General features: G+C 40.1%; 1 protein-coding gene across 1 annotated transcript in view; it reads right to left on the bottom strand.

Annotated features, from left to right (window-relative positions):
* LOC117552044 (coiled-coil domain-containing protein 60-like) overlaps nucleotides 1-19,078 on the bottom strand; it is a 70,674-nt gene that overhangs the window by 48,273 nt on the left and 3,323 nt on the right. The window contains 4 exon segments of the mRNA XM_034225237.1: nucleotides 257-344; nucleotides 9,169-9,303; nucleotides 10,292-10,456; nucleotides 17,528-17,604. Of these exon segments, the coding sequence (XP_034081128.1) occupies nucleotides 257-344; nucleotides 9,169-9,303; nucleotides 10,292-10,456; nucleotides 17,528-17,604 (465 nt within the window).

Below are 19,078 nucleotides of genomic sequence, written 5' to 3'. Positions count from 1 at the left end.
TCATATTTGATTTGTTTACATAATCATTTATACATTCGTCTCTATATATATTTTTTCAAATATGTACTTTCATTTATCTTAAGTGTTACTTGCTGCAAGGAAGTATATAAATGTGTACTGTACATTTAGCTTTGGTCCTTAAAACAGGCTTTTGTAATGTAAATACAATTCAATCCGACATTTAAAAGAAATGATTATTATGACAATAATAAAATGAAGTGATATAACAAAAAAGTGTGTTAAGAGAGTGTTATACCTTGGAGGAAACAAACTGCTCCCATTTGTTCTCAATGGCTCTTTCTTCTTTCAGAATCTTTATCGTGGTTCTGCCTCGGCCAGGGTCTCTGTGAATGGAACATAATTGCCGGTGTGAAACATTCATCACTCCGCTGACCTTCTGCGACTCACCACTAGTCGAACGCAGCCTTCCAGGCAGACACAGCTCCCGAGTCGCTTGGGCCATTATTAAAATCATAATTCATCTTATTCTAAAAACTGTGCAGTGTTTTAGATTGATGCCCAAGATCAGAGCTGTCTGCCTGGTGGGAAGCCCAGCAGTGTCGCAACCTTGTGATAATGTTTCATTTCATCCTCTCCTTGTCTTCCTGTACAGTAATACCTCAGCTGTATCACTTGGCCCATAAAGCTTAAGACTTTCTGGGAAATTGGATTTGAAGCTGAGTGAAGGCCCTGGAGGCTGTAACATGACGCTTTGTAGCTCTTTTATTCCCTTTCCTTCCGCTTTTCTTCTTCTTTTTCATTTCCCATCAATTATTCAAGCTTTACAGTAGTGTGCAATAATATCCCTTTACTACATTCTACAAGGACCTATTGAGACCAAGCAGTCGCTTTTAACATTTATGAATGAATCTATTCTCCTACTCCTGCTCTCCTCTGACACTATGAGAGAGGCCATAAAGATCATAAAAGGATACAAAAAAAGAATCAAAAGATGGACATTTGGAATAAAACGCCACTGAGGAATTAAAACGGACTACAGATGCAATTTAACAGCAATAGCGAGGGTAAAACATCCGCGTTTGAGCACCAAACGGCTGCTGCACTTGTTCTCCATTTCCTCACCCTCAACACCCTGTGGTGGGTCAATATCACAGAAGCTGACACCTGGAGGGTGGGGACGAAGATAGAAGAATGCAATCTCCTCGCTAAGCCTGGACCCCCTACGGAGATTTGGACTTTATATTTCATCCAGCACTGTCAGCTCGCTCCTGGCCTGCAGCTCCGGATCAGTAGCCCTTCATCCCCGGCTCTACAGTATAGATGCTACGTCTCTTCAGGTGGCTCGTTTAAAAAACAGCACAGTCCTGACAGGAGTTGCTCATTGGTCAGCGTCGCAAAGAGCCGATCGCCGATGATGTCATTCTTGATGCTGTGTTTTAGCCTCTGTATTGAAATTGCAGGCAGTGGAATCACTACTAAGATGTGTGACATTTCATGTATTATGTATTGACGACGGTCCCTGACTTTTGTGTCTCCATCATATTCAAAACAATATTCAGGCAAAAAAATCACATCAGATGTACTGTTGTGGCAGTATCAATAGATCGTGCATCTACATATTAAAGGTCACCCATTGTGCAAAATCTACTTTTCTATACGTAAACATGTGTCCCCTCTGTGTAAAGAGATTCTGAAAGTTTCAGGAACAAAATATTCTCTCTCTTTTTGTCCTGATCCATTTATATAAAAACCTGTCTGAAAATGAGCTCAATAATATATTGATGAAAAAGAGTATAATAGGAGACCTTTAATTAAGTTCAATTTTGTTTGGAGCAAATTAGTTTATACGTTTCAAACAGGTGGGTGTAATGAGGTGTATTTCCAAGATTACAAAAGTGTCTGTATTTACAGTGTGTGGGGTGTTGAGAATCTTTGACAAAAGGATTACTAACCCGGGGTCCCAGCAGGCGGTGAGGGGCCCCACTCTGCCAGAGCGATCAATCAATCAATCAATCAATCAATGTTTATTTATATAGCCCAATATCACAAATGTTACATTTGTCTCAGTGGACTTTACAGTTTGTACAAAATATCAGTATGACAATACGACACCCTCTGTCCTTAGACCCTCACATCGTACAAGGAAAAACTTCCGAAGAAAACCCACAGTTTAAAGGGGAAAATGGGAGAAACCTCAGGGAGAGCAACAGAGGAGGGGTCCCTCTCCCAGGACGGACAGACGTGCAATAGATGCCGTGTGTAAATTGAAAAGATAATACATTTGCAACATAGGTAGTCCAAATGTTTGGAAATGCATGTGTGTATAATAGGAAGATGAATCCACGAGGATATCCATCAGCGATCCAGAGTCAGGGCCTCCAGGAGCCAACTGAGACAGCAGAGCTGGCGGTAGATCAGCTTCCTGCAGCAGCACACACAGACAGGAGCTTCAACGTCTATCAGAGGTTTGTTTGTCCAAAAGTACCCATATGCTTTTGTATTAGAGTAATTCAATATACAGCAAGCAAAAACATATCTTTATAACAAATTGTCAAATTCATATTTCCATGACTTATATAATAACACATTTCATTTGTACTCAGGCCAAATATATTCAATATATTTGTATTTCTTTGTTTCATATATGCATTTCAATAAACATCCTGTTTTTCTGAACAAACGAAGCTATTTGAAAAATGACATGAACGCAGCGTCCACACGGCGGCGTGCGTTGAAGCTTGCCGTGTCTGAAACTCGACCAACAACCAATCACATGAATCTCCCGCCCCGGACACACAAGCACGCGATTTGATTGGCTAGAGCTTGTACTGGCATATGATTCGATTGGCTGACGCTTCCGCCGAAGCTTCAAAAGTTGAACATTGCTCAACTTTTGAAGCGAGCAACGTGAGCGAAGCGACGGAACCACAATGCAGTTCGGCAAAGCGTGACGTCATCCCATTCAAAGTGAATGGGCAGAAGCGTTGAAGCTTCAACGCATGCCGCCGTGTGGACGGGCCGTAAGTTCTTGGTCTTGTTATATTCATGCTGTATGTAAAAATAAACTTTTGAACTATGAACAAAACACATCCAAGTCCAGAAACAAAAAAATACTAACTTTTAGAAGACAAAGGTCAACTTGTAGAATGTGAATTGTTAAGCTTCATAGCTAATAAATAACATAGGTACTTCATGAATGTTTTACAGCATATTCCACTATCTTAGGAGAGTGGGACACATGATGCTGGCTTGGATCGCAATAAGAACACATAAGGAGAGGTTATAATGAAGCATGATAGCTCAGTGTGTTTGTAAGGAGCAGAGCTTCATGTTGTAGTTGAACCAAGTTTGCAACTCACAAGCAAATGGTTTAACAACTGTAACACTTTTTCTGAATGATTTCTCTCCACACTGTAAAACTAGTTAGAGTTTAAAATAATAAATAAAATAATACAAAAAATATTGCTGACTGCTTTTGTCTTGTGTCACAAATGCATTTGATATTTTATTTTCTGGCAAAAAGGCCAAACACTCATCGCATTTCAAATGTACTTTGAAGAGTGCTTTGCTGAAGAGCACCTTAGCAGAAATGCTTGTTTTAGTGAAGACCATTTGACATTGCTATCTCATAGAAAATTAAAACAAAGAATGAAGATGTTATTTTGTACACAATGTCTAAATTATGTTCTCGAATGTGCAGCTTATTCAGGTTCAAGTGTTTAATAAAATACATTTAAGGGGCCCTATCATGCTTTTGGGTTGATCTCTTTCCTCTAGTGTGTTATATATGTTTTTGTGCATGTAAATGTTCTGCAAAGGCTAAAATCCCAAATCTCCCTCCAGAGGGAGTTTCTCTCCCACATCCGTTGTATTTCTTTGTTTACTTCCGTAACATTGTGACATTACTACGCAACACCTGCCGTTCTATTGGCTAACGTTCCAACTCATTGTACATGATGGGCTAAGGGGCGGGACATTTCTAAGCAGTTGAGCAATGACAATAGAGTCAATGCTGCAAAGTCAGACCTCCACTGTATGATTCTATCCCACATTGAATACTGTTTGACAAACTGGTCGTTTGCTTGCGCCACAAACCTGAAACCAATAGAACAGCTGTACAAGAGAGCTATCAAGGTGTTTGACAGAAAGCCTTATTCATACCACCACTGTACCATCCTTGAAAAACACAATTTCTTAAGTTTTGACCATTTTAAGTATGTGTTTTTTTATAAATGTTTACATGGACTGCCCCCCCCCCCCCCCCTTAGGGGAATTCATCCACAAAAAACACACTGGACGCTGCACTAGGTCAGAAACCAGAGGAGACTGTGAAGTCCACCGCAGACGGACAACTTTTGGACAAAATGTCCTCTCCATTAAAGGCAGCTCATTCTGGAATAGCCTCCCAACTGAGATACGGGATTGTCCCACTCTCAATAGCTTTAAAGGACAACTCAAAGAATGGTTGAGCAACAAACAGACGTGCAATCACCTCTAACTGCACTTTAATACAGGGGTATCTCCTCTTGCACTTGATGTAGCTCTTGCATCTTCTCTTGCACTTTATATGTCGTAGCTGCTATATTGTACTGCCATGTCATACATACTTGTGTATGCTGCTCTTGCTCTTTTGCACTTTTTGCATATCATGTATTTTGTTTTGCTATGTTTGTAAAATGTAATTTTCTTAAATGTTTTATGTGAGGGACTGCGGATGAAAATTAGCTCAAAGCTAAATCTGGCACTGTTACGCTTGACACATTTTAATGTTTTAAGTGTTCATTACTGCATTGTCCCTGCCAAATAAACGATTAAATAAATAATGGCATTACAATTAAAATGGGTTTATCATTCATTGTTCTAAAGCAATATATGACAATTTCCTAATATTAATCCTCTATTACCTTTTTGTAAAATGTTTGGTAACCTGTATGATGCCTTATGATCATAGTTTACTGTATGCTGGTAGTGTGGTTATACCTGATAGTGAAAGTCTTTGTTTCCTGAAAAATCTTGAACTTAAATGAAACTACCTGATATTGGATGAAAAGGTAAATATCACTACAGGAAACAATGGTGTAGTGCCATCTCAAATGGGAAAAAAACAATCATAGTGAGCGCCCTTCATTTCTTTTGTTGTTGGTAAAATAAGTGGATGAAATCATGGATACATGAACACCAACTCAAACACAAGGGCTGCTGTAGTGGCAACAAATGCAAAACATGCCATCTCTCTAAAGCGTGCACCTGCAGTCAAGCGGTGCCGTCCATCAGCTCGACACTCTCACGCTTCGAGGCTTTATTACCACATCCATTCTGATGATCTCTCCAAACACATCACACACAATATGAAGTCTGCCTCCTTTTTTCTCCTCGTGCACAAATGCTGCCGCCCCGGGTCGCTCTGAGCTCTTTTCATTATCGACCAGGCTGTTTGTCTGCCAGGCGGGTAATGTGTTGGATTAGGGTCCGTCAGATGTCAGGTAACAGCCTTTCTCCCTGTGTGTGCCTCTCCACCTCTGTTTCCTACTTCTTACTTGCTACCCTTTTCCCTCAACCTATCCTAAGGGAGTGCATGTATGTAGACACGTTAGTTTAGCTGCTATAGGCTTGGACTGTTGGGGGGGCACCTTACTCCGTCTTTCTGGCTGTTTGTACCTGTGTACTCTCATGTTCCGATTAACCCAGCTTCCCCCAAATCTCTTTTTTGTGTCCATATATACGCCGGGATCCTGAGTCGAGGCTGATCCTGTTGCTGTGGTCGTGTGTCCTGGATCCTCTATCCTGAGCACTGGATCTGAGTCCTGGACTTCGAGTCGTGGCTGAACCTGTCTCTGCGGTCCTGCCAGACTCTCACCATACTACTTCCCTGATGGCTCCCACAAGATTGCTGACATCCTCGTGGATTCATCTTCTTATTATAGACACGTGCATTTCCAAACATTTGGACTACCTATGTTGTAAATGTATTATCTATCTGCCCGTCCTGGGAGAGGGATCCCTCCTCTGTTGCTCTCCCTGAGGTTTCTCCCATTTTTCCCTTTAAACTGTGGGTTTTCTCTGGAAGTTTTTCCTTGTACGATGTGAGGGTCTAAGGACAGAGGGTGTCGTATTGTCATACTGATATTCTGTACAAACTGTGAAGTCCACTGAGACAAATGTAACATTTGTGATATTGGGCTATATAAATAAACATTGATTGATTGATTGATTGACTGATTGACTGAGGTCTCACCATACAGCAAGGACTATTCTGGCGGTGGCAATAATGCATTGTCAGACCAAATGCATGTTGATTCGGGGGGGGTGCATCATAAACATGGGCTGTAGATGTGTCCCTGTGGAACACTGATGTAAAACACTGATGTAAAACACAGGAGTCCTTGGTGTAAACCCAACGTGATGCAATAACCAGCATTTATAGATGGTAAACTTTTACTATGGTGGTATTTACTTACATTTTGGTCAAGTTATTTGATATATTATCATAATTGAAACTGCTAATTATGAATAATGCTATAATTTGTTTATTGTTATAACATTTTGTAACCAAATTATTCTTAAACCTGTAAAAAGTCACTTGTAAAACATCTATAAGCATTACACAGAAAGATAGATGTAGATATTGGCATCATTTGTTAATAATTGTTTCATAAAACAGTCTATACATACTTTTTGGATGGCTATCATGGCTTTATTGATGGCAATTGTGGCTTTTTTAACCACATCACACTAGTCACTGCATAAAGTGTGATACATTCTGTATTTAACTTTTGTTAGAAGCCGGTACTTGTGGATCAAATCTTGCATACAAGATCAAAGCAGTGCATAACACTCGCAGAGCAGGAACTAAATGTTGCTTTTGTGAACCAGACTTCAGTGTGTATATTGGCAGCCAACAGCTGAGTTTCTAACAAGGCAGATTTACCAGAAAAAACTTGTTCTGACGAGTTTCTCCGAAAGGTTAGCTCCGGTTCACACAGCATCAAAGGATCCTGCCATATTATAGCAATACAAAATAAAAGCATCACGAATATCTGTCAATTTCAGATGTTTGGCATTAAATATTCAGCCTGTTTGTTTTCCTGTGTTTGATGTTTGCTGAGGTGCAATAACACATCTGTTTGACATGAATCACATGGATGAACACCAGCAGACAGGAGAGGCTGGAAAAAGTGCAGTGACTCCTTAAAATCAAATCCTTTTCAACATTTCAATTTTCTCTTTACTGCTGTACAGGGATTCTTAGAAAATGCAACAAAACCTAAGCCCTGATTTGAACATTTGAAAATGATAATCAGGGCAAATAATAAGATACCTTTTTATGCTAAATTATAATGGAGTGGTGCAGTTATGACTCCTAGGACCCAGAAATAACATAGCATTTCACCACTTCCTGTTCCCTTGTCTCAAAGTCAAAGGTTTTTTGAATGTGTGTGTGGTTCGAAGCCTGAAATAAGGTATGTGGTTAACACAAGCTGAAGAGATTTGGATATTTTGTTATACAACATAAAATGTGCCAATAATCACTCCACAGGGGGATGTTCGAAGTGTTTATGTGTCATAAAAACGGCAGTTGCAAACAAGTGACTCAATAACGCCGACACAAGTCTGCGTTTAGCTTAGCGGTGGTGATGCAGTCGTTTATAGCAGTGGTTCTCAAAAATGGGGGTACGTTGGGGTACTGCAGGGGGTACGTGAGATTTATTTTATGTTAATGAAATAAAAAAAATAGATAAATATACCAATTTTAGGAAAAGTAACGAAGTTTTGAGCAGTGTGGGTATTATATTAACAGAGCTACACATATTTCAAAACGCAAAGTGTAATAACTGCAGTTGCCTCCCTGTCAGAATGACAAAGGTTCTCAGTGAAGCACAAGCCCATGATTCACTACATTGTAAGTACAACTTATTAAAAAGATCAGTTCAATGCAACTAATGTCGTCTTAGTGTTATTGCATGATGTTGAAATTGGTTTGCCATGAATTTAGTGATGGATTGTAAACATTTTAAATATGGCATTTAAGTGTTTCTCAGTTACAATGTTGTTGTTTTAATAAATCAGACACTGATGGTGCAGTGCTGTACTGTATCTCTTTATATAGTCATTTCTTCCCTAACTAATAGTTTTTGCGCTGATCAGGGGGTACTTGGCTGAATTTTCTTTTTCAAAGGGGGTACATTATTGAAAAAAGTTAGAGAATCACTGTGGCCTAGCGTTAGCTTTTTACTTGTGGTTTGCAGAGGTTTTTCTATGAAAATATAATATGGGGGCAATACTGTGGCGCTGATCTGGTATATACGATTTATCAATTCTCGAGAGAACATGACGGCCTTAAACAAGATGGCGCCGCGGATGTAACCAACAACGTGACGTCGGAGCTCCGTAAAACAAAGCTGTCTAGGCCTTCTGACGGTAGTAATTATGCAGTTTTAGACTAACAGAGATATTGTTTTCCTGCATCATTTTAACATTTTAGGGGGAAAATTGACATTCTGGCAAAAAGAGCGCAGCGCCCCTGTTACCCGGTTTAGACAAAACCCAGGCAATTGCATTAACGCTTCAAAAATCACAAAGTAGATTTAATATGGAGAGATTATCCTGCTGAACAAACATGTTAAGCATCATAAACGTGTGATGGCCACAGAGCTTATATTCTTCAATTTACCGAATTCCAAATCCCATTGGTTTTTATCGAGGGACCCCTTTGCTATGCTAACTTCCGAGTCTGGCCTACGCCTGCACCCCTCTATAAGAGGCACTGAATGATCATGGGTAATGAAATGCATCTTTTTTAAATTATTTGATCCCACAAACTATTTATTTGTATAGGGCAAAGCCTAGACATTTATTTTCTGGTTTAAGACTTTAAGAGTTATTTGTGGAGTATAAACAGCAAACAGCTCCAGTTTCCAGCTACATCTACACTACAGTAACTCCACCTATGAACTGCATATGGTGAAGTATTGTGCAACATCGTATAAGCACTGTTAACCTGAAGGTTATCGACTGACTGGTTGGACGAAAAAGCGAGGCGGCTGTGTTTCTCACGTCTCTTTTTACTATGTGTGTGGTGCTGCTCTTAAACTGCTCGGGCAGCTTCTAACCTTAAGTAGAATAACACACTCACACATATATGCATCTCATATAAAGGCCACCATCTTGGTTAAGTAAACAGGCCGTGCAGTGAACAGTAAACCTTACCTCGGTGCTTCACTCAGCAGAGGGGAGCTGAGAGAGTGATGGAGGGGGGTGAAAGGTCGCGCTGACTGGATCTTCTTCCTGCGCGGCCACGCTACAGTCACACCTGAACAGCAGGATTCTGTAGGCAGAGGCCACCTGAACGCAGCAGACATGCGACTGATGTGACGAGTTATTTTAAACTGGTACCATCAACTAAGGATGACTTCAATTAGCCTTTACTGATATACATTAGCTATATTAGCATTTCATTCCTGTTGACATCTCTGGATATATATGTGCGTTACCTTTCATTATGAAGTTAAATCTATTCCTGTTTAACCTAGTTTATTCATTTGCAATACTACTGTTCAGCTTCAAGTAGTTGTTGTGCATATGGTAATAAAGAACTTGGATCTTGAAACACATCTTTTTTATAATCTATATCTGACCATGATAATAGGAGATCATAATTGGACTGTATAAATCTCCAATGAAGTTCATATATGGCTACAAAACATGTGAGGCGTGATTTGGTCAAAGAAGCCCTATTATGCTTTTTGGGGGTTTCCCTTTCATGTGCTATATAGATTTCTGTGCTTGTAAATGGTCTGCAAAGGTTAAAATCCCAAAGTTCCCTCCAGAGGGAGTTTCTCTCCCACCCTGCCTGAAATGCCTCCATTAAATTCCTTTGTTTCATTCTGTAAAATACTGATCACTATGTTAAACTTGCGCTTCTATTGGCTAGCGCAAAAACATTTTGTACGTGATAGGCTAAGGGATGGGAGATTTCTAAGCAGTTGACCAATCACAACAGAGCCAGCCAGCTAACCAATGAGAGCAGACTGGGCTCTGGTTTCAGACAGAGGGTGAAAAGAGGTGCTGCAGCACAGGCAGTGTGAGAGAAACAAAGAGCTTTTTGAACATTAAAGCATGGAAGCATTTCACAGTAGAGGCACAACATACACATATGAACCTGAAAATGAGCATAATAGAGCCCCTTTAAACTTGATTGTCATAAGGAGCACATTTATTTTGTCATTTGACACATTGTTAGTGCAGCTAAGGTGGTCTAAAAAGAGATAGACTGCGCCAATGAGTGACACTGCAAGAAATATGAAAATACACTGAGCTGATGTGAGCTCACCCCTCTGAATCGCTGTCGGAGGAGAAACTGGGAGGTCGTGGCTCTGTTCTCAGCTGCTCCTCCCTCCTCATCCGCTGCCTCTCCTCTTCCTCCTGCTTCTCCTGCTCCTCTTTCTGCAGGAGGTGGAAGTAGCTTTGGCCTCGCTTAATTGCCGACGCCAAACGCCTGCAAAGCATGGAGACAGGAGCGGGAGTCATAAATACAGGGCAGCACCGTCACGCTTTAATGATGATAAATGTTCACTTTCCAGAAATCAAAATGACAGATAAAATTGCAGAGAGAACAAATGCCAGTCCCACACATTAATATCCTGTCAGACAAAAAACCATCACAGCCCATGAGTGTGTCAGAGTGTGTGTCAGACGTGCTCACGTGACTTTACAATAATCCCTCACATCCATCGAGCATGCATGTACGCACGTGCACACACATACACAAAGTGCACTGTAAATCATGCAAATCAGAGCACACCAAAGCTGCAGGCACAAATGATGCCTAACTAGAGCATTATGGGAGAAACGTGTTACGTCTGGCCAGATTAATGACTTAATTATAGAGGTTTAGCTTTCAACCATAACCTTTCCTCAAATACTGTTTGCTTGTTTTTCTCATGCTGCACGCGTAATTACCTTTGCATTAATGCTGCAGTGGAAAATGAAAAGAGGCTGCTTAGAAGCAACTGTCGTGATGGCTTTGTCAGTGGAGCGGCTGAGCTAACACACTAACACACACTAGTGAGTGAAGGAGGCAGAGGAAAACCAGGTCAAAGTTCACTCTGCGACGAAGCTCTCTGTGCTGAGCTGGAGTGGAGAGTTAAGATGGGAGTACGATGTTTTATTGTTTGAATCAACTGAGATTCAAAGGGATGTTACAGGGATGTGATTTACAATTTAAAAAAGGCTCTGGTTCGTTTTACATAGTGTAATAATAAAACCAAATTCTACAGAATAGGTCATAATTAAATATGAATGTTTATGTAGTTTCAATGAAATTGTCATTTCCAGCCAACTGTAATTAGAAAACTATAACAGTGCGAGCCCCTTTAAAAAGGTAACATGTGAACAATGTTGTGATGAATTGGTAATTTGTGTGGGTTTTTGCTCATCATGCTACTACAACATGCAAAAAGACACATACTGTACAGTATCTGCAGTGCAAACATAGGTATAGTATATTCATATTAGGGCCGGGACTCGATTAAAAAAATTAATCTAATTAATTAGAGGCTTTGTAATTAATTAATCGAAATTAATCGCATTTTTAATCACATATAAATATTTGACCTGAGAACAGTGAGAAGCAATTTTTTTCACATGGATTTTAGTATACCATTAGGCGCATTCACACCGCAGTACTTTTCCCACAAAGGTTCATGAGAACTCTTTGAACCTGGGGGAGGATTAGGCAAATGAAGCCGCTGACGTCACTTCTTCTTCTTCTGCTTTGGGTTTACTGGCAGGCCGCAAACCACTTCACGGCGTATACTGCCGCCCAAAGTCCCCGGCCGGAAGTCCCCGGAGTTGGGGACTGGCTTCAGTAGAAGCTGCTGGGAGTCCCAGCAGCTTCTACTGAAGCCTTCCGAGTAAATCGCCAGAACGCCGACACCTCCTCATCTCCACCGCTCCCATGTTTTATTTTGTGTTGCCATAAGTTAGTCTCTCTGCGTTTCTGCGCTGGGCTAATGCTAATAATGCTAATGCGAGGATATGGCGACAATGGCGGCTTCACAAAACTTTTTGGGAGTTTTACGGGGCGTGGTTTGCAATCCGCCCAGCCAATCAGACATATAGCTCTCTTCTCACAAGAGAGCCGTACGAAAGTCCCTGCTCTCTAGCAGGGACTTTCGTGGGGTGAACTAATTTTAGTACCGGTTCTTTTTGGTGTGAACGCGATAAAAGAGGCTAACGTCCACGCTAGCTTCCACGCTAGCTGCTATATGTTTTGCATTGAGGTGATACTTGAGGCTTGATGTGCTGCGGTGATATGCGAATTCCTTTTTGCATAATTTGCACACAACCGTGCTCTTATCGACGCTTCCATCCGTCCGTTTTTTAAAACAACATTTCCCACTGTTGTTCACTGTGGTTTGTTGTTGTCTGAAGTCATGAACGTTAGTTGGTGCTCCAGTATAATCGGTACGCCTGAAACTCATCCAGTGAGAAACGTTCCGCGGTGCAAAAATAAGTGCGATTAAAATGCGTTAATTTTTTTAACGCGTTAATTTTTGTGTAATTAATTAATCTTAATTAACGCGTTAAAGTCCCGGCCCTAATTCATATGTATACTTCTTTGTATATATCTTATAATGAGTTACACAGAGTTAACTCATACTATAGTCTGAAGTGAAGTTCACAGAGTTTACTTGATACATACTGAGATATATTGGCTTAAACCAATGCTTTCAAATTGAAAGCATTCTATTGGGTATCAGCTTTCATCAATTCAAGAGTACCCAAACAGTTACGACTGTCAGACAGCACCAATCCTTTATTTTTAGCATATTTTATCTTGCATCGCAGGTTCAGTTACGTGTTAAACCCCATTCTCTGACCCTGTGTTTCTCCCTTGTTTTATAGGGGCCCTATTATGCTAATGTTCAAGTTCCATATTTATATCCTGTGCCTTTATTGGGACACGTTAACATGCTTTAAGGTCTTTATTTTTGTAATCATACTGCCTGTGCTCTAGCACCTTTTTTCACCCTCTGTCTGAAACCAGAGCCCAGTCTGCTCTGATTGGTTAGTTTGACGGCTCTGTTGTGATTGGTCAAACACTTAGAGATGTCCGGCCCCTTAGCCTATCATGTGCAATGTGTTGGAGGGGATTTTTGCCTTTGCAGGCCATTTACATGCACACAAACCTATACAACACACTGCAGGGAAGGACAACCCCAAAAAGCATAATAGGGAACCTTTAACTTCCATTAAGCTTGGCTGCAAATGTGTTTCAGTGGCCATTTGCAATAATGCAATGAAAAAATCTTTGCAGCCTAAGAAGCATTTTCCCACCATTGTATTAGAGACGTATTTGAAAAGATGTATGCAAGTTGAGTGAGCCTTTAACTGTCTCTAGTCCTCTTGGTCTAAGAGCCTGAAAATGCAGAAGCTCAAGCAGGAACAACATCTTGAGTGTATTGCAGTAGGCACATACGTATTGGAACCCAGTATCTACTAAATCAATATATGAAACAAGAATGAAGGTTACAAAATACAAAGTTTTGCAAAAGTAGTAGAGTGAGGGGTCTGAGCCACGGTGACCATAGTTACTCTCGTAACCTTTCTGTTAAAGGCCAAGTGGAATTTGTGCGAGGATAAAGCACAAACGGCACATATGTCTGCATATCCTCTTCTACTCCAGTTCTTATTTGTTATCTAGCGAGCAGCTGGCTGGTAATATTTTTCCCACAAGTAGAGCCAAGCACTTCAGCCTAGGAGGGGGGCACAGAGCACTTGTACTGCAGCATGCTAATTTGGCTCAGTTTGGCGATACACAGAGTGCACCAGTTTAGCTCGGAGGCATGTCTGTTCTATTTGCATACCACCACACCCCTGATATTACTTATTCATCTTCAGATGTGACATCTAAGTCCAAAATGCAGCAGTCTTAATTAAAGTGTGTTTCTATCAGCATCGCTAATGACTCGTAGCTTCAAATGTGCAAACAAGTTTTTCCCCAGAGTAGCTGCCGGCTGCCAATAGAGTGGGAGGTTGCTTGGTGACCTTGCCTCAGACGTGACTCATTTTGTTAGCACTCTGTACTTAAGTGGCTCTTTCACTTTAGTTCATATAAGGTTGTTTTTTAAAATTGATTAATATATTCTTAATGGCAGGCTAGTGGGTGTCTTTTTGATTGTGTTTGATGCACCACATAAACAAATGTTTGTGCAACAGCACCGGCTAAGCCTGAATGTAACATGAAAGCTAAACAATAATGTGCTAAAGGGGAAGACAGGGGGCGAGAGGGAAAGCAGCAGAGAGAATAAAGCTGCCGAGTCAATGGAAGGCTGCAGCATATAAAAGGCATGGAGGAGAAGCAGTGTATCATCAATACGCAAACACACAATGAAACTTTTGTATTTGAAAGCCAAGAAGCTCTGAAGTGAAACCCCATTATGCCTTTTCTCATCACCACCGTCTGTCTTCCCAGTCAATAACAAGTTGTTCTTCTTTTGTGAGAGGGAATCATGACCACAAATCAGAGGCTGGCTTGAAAAGCTCATTAAAGACTACGGCGCTTGGAACGGAGTCTTGAACGGTGGTTAAAAATTGATTTAAAAAATGTCCACATTTGTGCATTGAGGGAGGGTGTTGGTAGAGGGGGGGGGTGTTTTTTTGGATGGCAGCTTGTTGCCAGGCAACAAAAAGAGATAGGGTTTGTGGTAGGTTAGGAATCCTTACAGTGATTAGACCAACTAAGATGTCCGTGTATCATAATCGCACAGGTGCATTTTTGAAGCATGAGTTATGATTCAAGCCTGGATTTCACAGGGTATAATGCACAAGCGACTGCAGCATGACATTAAGGAATTTCAAACACATTTCATAATTAAATCCTAATTATAAGTCTAGCAGAAGAATGCTACTTCTTGGAAGGTATTATCTGTCATCTGCAACGTGTTGAGAAACAGGATTCGCAGCAGTGTTGACAAGACAGCGTGGGATGTTTTGTGTCAACATCGCCAGAGACAAATGGCAGGCCACGACAACACAAGATGGCACAGTCATACGTGACAGACTGCCACAGGCAAGGGTACGAGCAAAAACGCTGATTAAGCTTTGTAGCGTCTACTGAAACAGAACAGGAAAGAAACGGCAAGAAATAAGAAATCAAACTGGACCCTGATGTTATTTTCACATCAGACAATTTCAAGGAGAACCAAAGTTCACCTCCATATTGTGACAGAAATGACTCAATGCATGCATAAGGACTGGTTAAAGCCATGAAAGCATTAGCAAGATGCACAAATGTCCTTAGACATCCTGTAAATAACATGACAGCTGTGGTGCAAAATCTTTAAATGTGTCCTAATTTCCACCTCATCTTCAAAAGGAGACAATTATTACAGTTGCGTATGTGTTTTTGGGATTACCTCCATTATGTGACAAATCCTCGTCCTACGGAGGATTAGGGCCATTTGCAATACATTATTAGACACCCTCAACCAGTTTTTCTGATATTTCTGTGTTTTTAATCTGAGGATAGTGATATTTTTTTCAGAATTCTGTCTATACATGTTAATGGATTGCATGTATATAGAGACGGGATCAGCATGTCAATATTTTCATATTGGTGGATGACATGCTCAAACTCCTGAGCTACAGCTGGCCCTTAAGTCAAAGAGCTCCAATGCTTTTTTTCCACACCACTCATCCTTACTCCTTTTGACATGAATGGAATTAATGAAGATTCTAAAAATGGGAATTATTTTCCCTTGTCAGGATACATTATGTTCTATCTGGATGTCACAAAGTGTTATCATACTTATACCACCTCTCAGAGAAGTTATGATCAAATCCTCCTCTTTAAAACTTTGTTTGCAGACCGCACTTAATGTACTATTATTGTTTCTAGGGATTAAATAAACCTTGTGAACTGATGGTTTAACAGTCTACCTTTAAAGGTCTTATACAGTAAACAAAATTATATATTAGTGTTTCTTTCCAAGCAGATCCATGTGCTACATTACATGTCATTTGTTAGATGCTTTAATCCAAAGCAATTTACATACATTCAGTATAGTGGAGCAATCCCCACAGGAGAAATTTGAGGTGAAGTGTCTTGCCCAGGGACACAACGACATGCTGACTGCAGTGGGACTCGAACCTGCTATCCCCTGAATCCCCTTAATCAGCTGTCAGCATCCAATGTATTCATGTGGCTCTGATCTGTAGCTTATAACCTGCCAGCCAGCAAACAAAAAGTATTGTCTGTCAAACATCCATGTCAAACAAAACTGATACTAAACCCATATTTGATAATCGTATTAGTTGCGTATGGTTTGTGTGAGCTGTATAGCTTAAAGAGTAAATAGAATTCAATAATAGAGCTGTGACAGCAAGACAAGTTGTTCACTGTTAATTACTTTGTTTGAATATTGAAACTACGTCCACTTGCTTTCTTGCAGAGAGTTGGAGTAGATCATCAAAACTATTCTCATATCTAATTATTAAGTATATCGTAGCCTTCACTTAAAACACTAAAGCTCTGATTCTCGATCTTCATCGATGATTTTCCTGTGTTTCAAAAAGCTGAACAGAAAGTGCTAATTTTGGTGAAAAAGAGGTATAAAGTTAAAAAAAAACACCAGTAACTCTTAAGATCATTAGTTTCTTCCTTAGCTAAACACACTAAAAGGGGACACAATTTATTTTTTGTTCTTAGGTTGAACTGACCCTTTAGTGCCATTACTGTTTTGTTTTTTTTAAATTATTTTTGTATTGCTTTTTATTCATTCTACCGTGTTGTGTAATGTTTATTTATACTGTTCATGCTCACTACTTGTAGCACTTCGGGATTTGAAATCAAATATGAAGTGCTTTATAAATGGAACCCATTATTATTATTATTATAGAAGAGACAATGTTGATAGTCATATTTCATGATTTTAGTTCATCAAAATGAAATATTGAGTGCTAAAAAACAGACCACTCTGTGTCAAATGTTTCCACCTGTCCGAGCTGAAAACAAAGTAAGATTGCCAGAAGAGCATTGAGACGTACAGGCTTTAGGCATGAGAGCTGAAAGTAAAATGGGATGCCATATGTCCTTAAAGGCATCACAGACCCAAATCATTAGTACTTTATTCACATGCAGGGACAAACTGCCACAATTCATCTGGGGGTTGCTATCTCCTGTGAAAATGGCAACCTTTCCCCATAACACCTGTATGAATAATTCAACACTCTAGGCTCTATCAGAGGCCGTCAGAAATGTCAGGTTGGAAGTACCCTTGGAGCCCCCAGAGGATGTTGTCTCTGGGGTGGTGGGTTGCACACACAAATACACACACACACATCGGACTAAATGCCAGCGCTTTTTCATTGCCAGGACTCCTCCCCTGCAGGACACACACTGAAACCTTTTTTTAAGAGGTATGTTATTTTTAAATGTAAAGTTTTCCATTTGCTGCTTTTGCAGTCATCCCCCAGGAAAACTCAGCTAGACACCACATATTTGTATCAACAGAAGAGGTCATTTGTTCCATATTTGCTTATCACTCACAGATGTAACTCTCACCTGGTGTGGCCCAGATGCTTCCTCAGGGAAACGATATCAGCTCTCTTTCCAGCCTGCGTAGGACAAACTGGCCATCTCTGGAAAAGAAAGTGCACAAAAACAAAGACGTAAAAACAAAAGGACTAGCAGCCAGCTATTATCTTTTTTTTCGTAAGAGTAGCTCTGGAGCTCAGAGCACTTTTTCACCCATGAAAGACTCTGCTGCATCCCCATGTGACCTCTGCAAATTGGGCAGAAGGCCAGGAGTAAAGATTGTGTCTCTAATATGACATCGCTTTTGGAAATGACAGTTAATCAGGCAATTAATCTTTACATAATTAACTGCAAAGGGTAAAAAAACTCCTTCTGTAAGATAAACTGATGTTTTCAACTATTTAAATTGGATGAGGGTGTGTACGGAGTATAAATGTGGGCTCGAAGATTATCAGTCACCTTACTTCCTCCTGTGGAATCTGGAGGGTTGCTGTTAATGGCTTAGTGGACTATCTATGGTAGGTCATCTGTAGATGAATAGATCATCAAAAAGAATGCAGGGAGGCATTGGCTTGGACTAGATGTTCATTATTAACATTCTTCATTTTCAATGTTCTCTTTACTTGCAAAAAAGAACAGAAATGTACTGTATGTTTTGTCTTCTACACAGATCACCTGGCGAGAAATGACAATGCTAAATTTTTGACACCCAGCTTTGCAGTCTTTTAGCCTGGTATAGTGTAGGCCTTTATATCAATCGAGTACATATTGAAGACTTCATTTACAAGACTGTTTTAAAACCATTAAGCTGAAACTTAAAGAGTCAGCCGGAGACTGCGTATCAACTCATTTGCAGAGCTAATGCTAGCTTACATTGCTAGCTAGCTCTAGCAGCTAGACTCTCTAAGTCTAGCTAAGACTAAGACTAAGACACTTAGCTAGACTAAAAACTTTTTTTGTCTACCTTTTTATGAAGAACCAAATCTTATAAAAAATGACTATAATATTGAGAGCTAAAACTGCCATCATCGTGGTCCACATATGGGCTATTAAAATGGTATGGCTTGAGTCGCTTGACACATTCAGTACATGAATTGGGAGTGAGCCTGAATCTAGAAGTCAAGCTTGTTTTTTTAAACACAAATTACCCTATAGGCCTAAGTGTTCCTAATTTGCAATTAAAGTTAAATGTTTATGTCTTTGCAGCATCTGGCTATTACAACGTTACTAAAAATGCCTACCCACGAAAGTATTTCTGACTGATGACATCTAGTACACCAATCACAATCAAGCCACCTCTTAAACTCTGACCACAGATCAATGACTTAAAGGCCAGCCATCTGTTGTTCCAGATCAATCTTGCGTCTTCTTCATCTTCAAAGGCCTTGTAAGTTAGTAGCCATGCACAATTAACCTGTTTAACTTCACCGAGCCCCTCGTAGGTCAGTTGGGACAAAAATAATTAGGTTCAGTTAAGCTCTTTTTAAACTCACAGAGCACTTATATTTTTATTCCAGGGCGATCCCAAACTTTCTAAAAATAGGAAATATATTTGGCTGCAATTTGGGTTAAATGTGC

Source organism: Gymnodraco acuticeps, unplaced genomic scaffold (genome assembly GCF_902827175.1).
Source record: "Gymnodraco acuticeps unplaced genomic scaffold, fGymAcu1.1, whole genome shotgun sequence".
Taxonomy (NCBI): domain Eukaryota; kingdom Metazoa; phylum Chordata; class Actinopteri; order Perciformes; family Bathydraconidae; genus Gymnodraco; species Gymnodraco acuticeps.
Note: the sequence above shows the minus strand (reverse complement) of the source record. Positions and strands in the feature narration are given on the sequence as shown.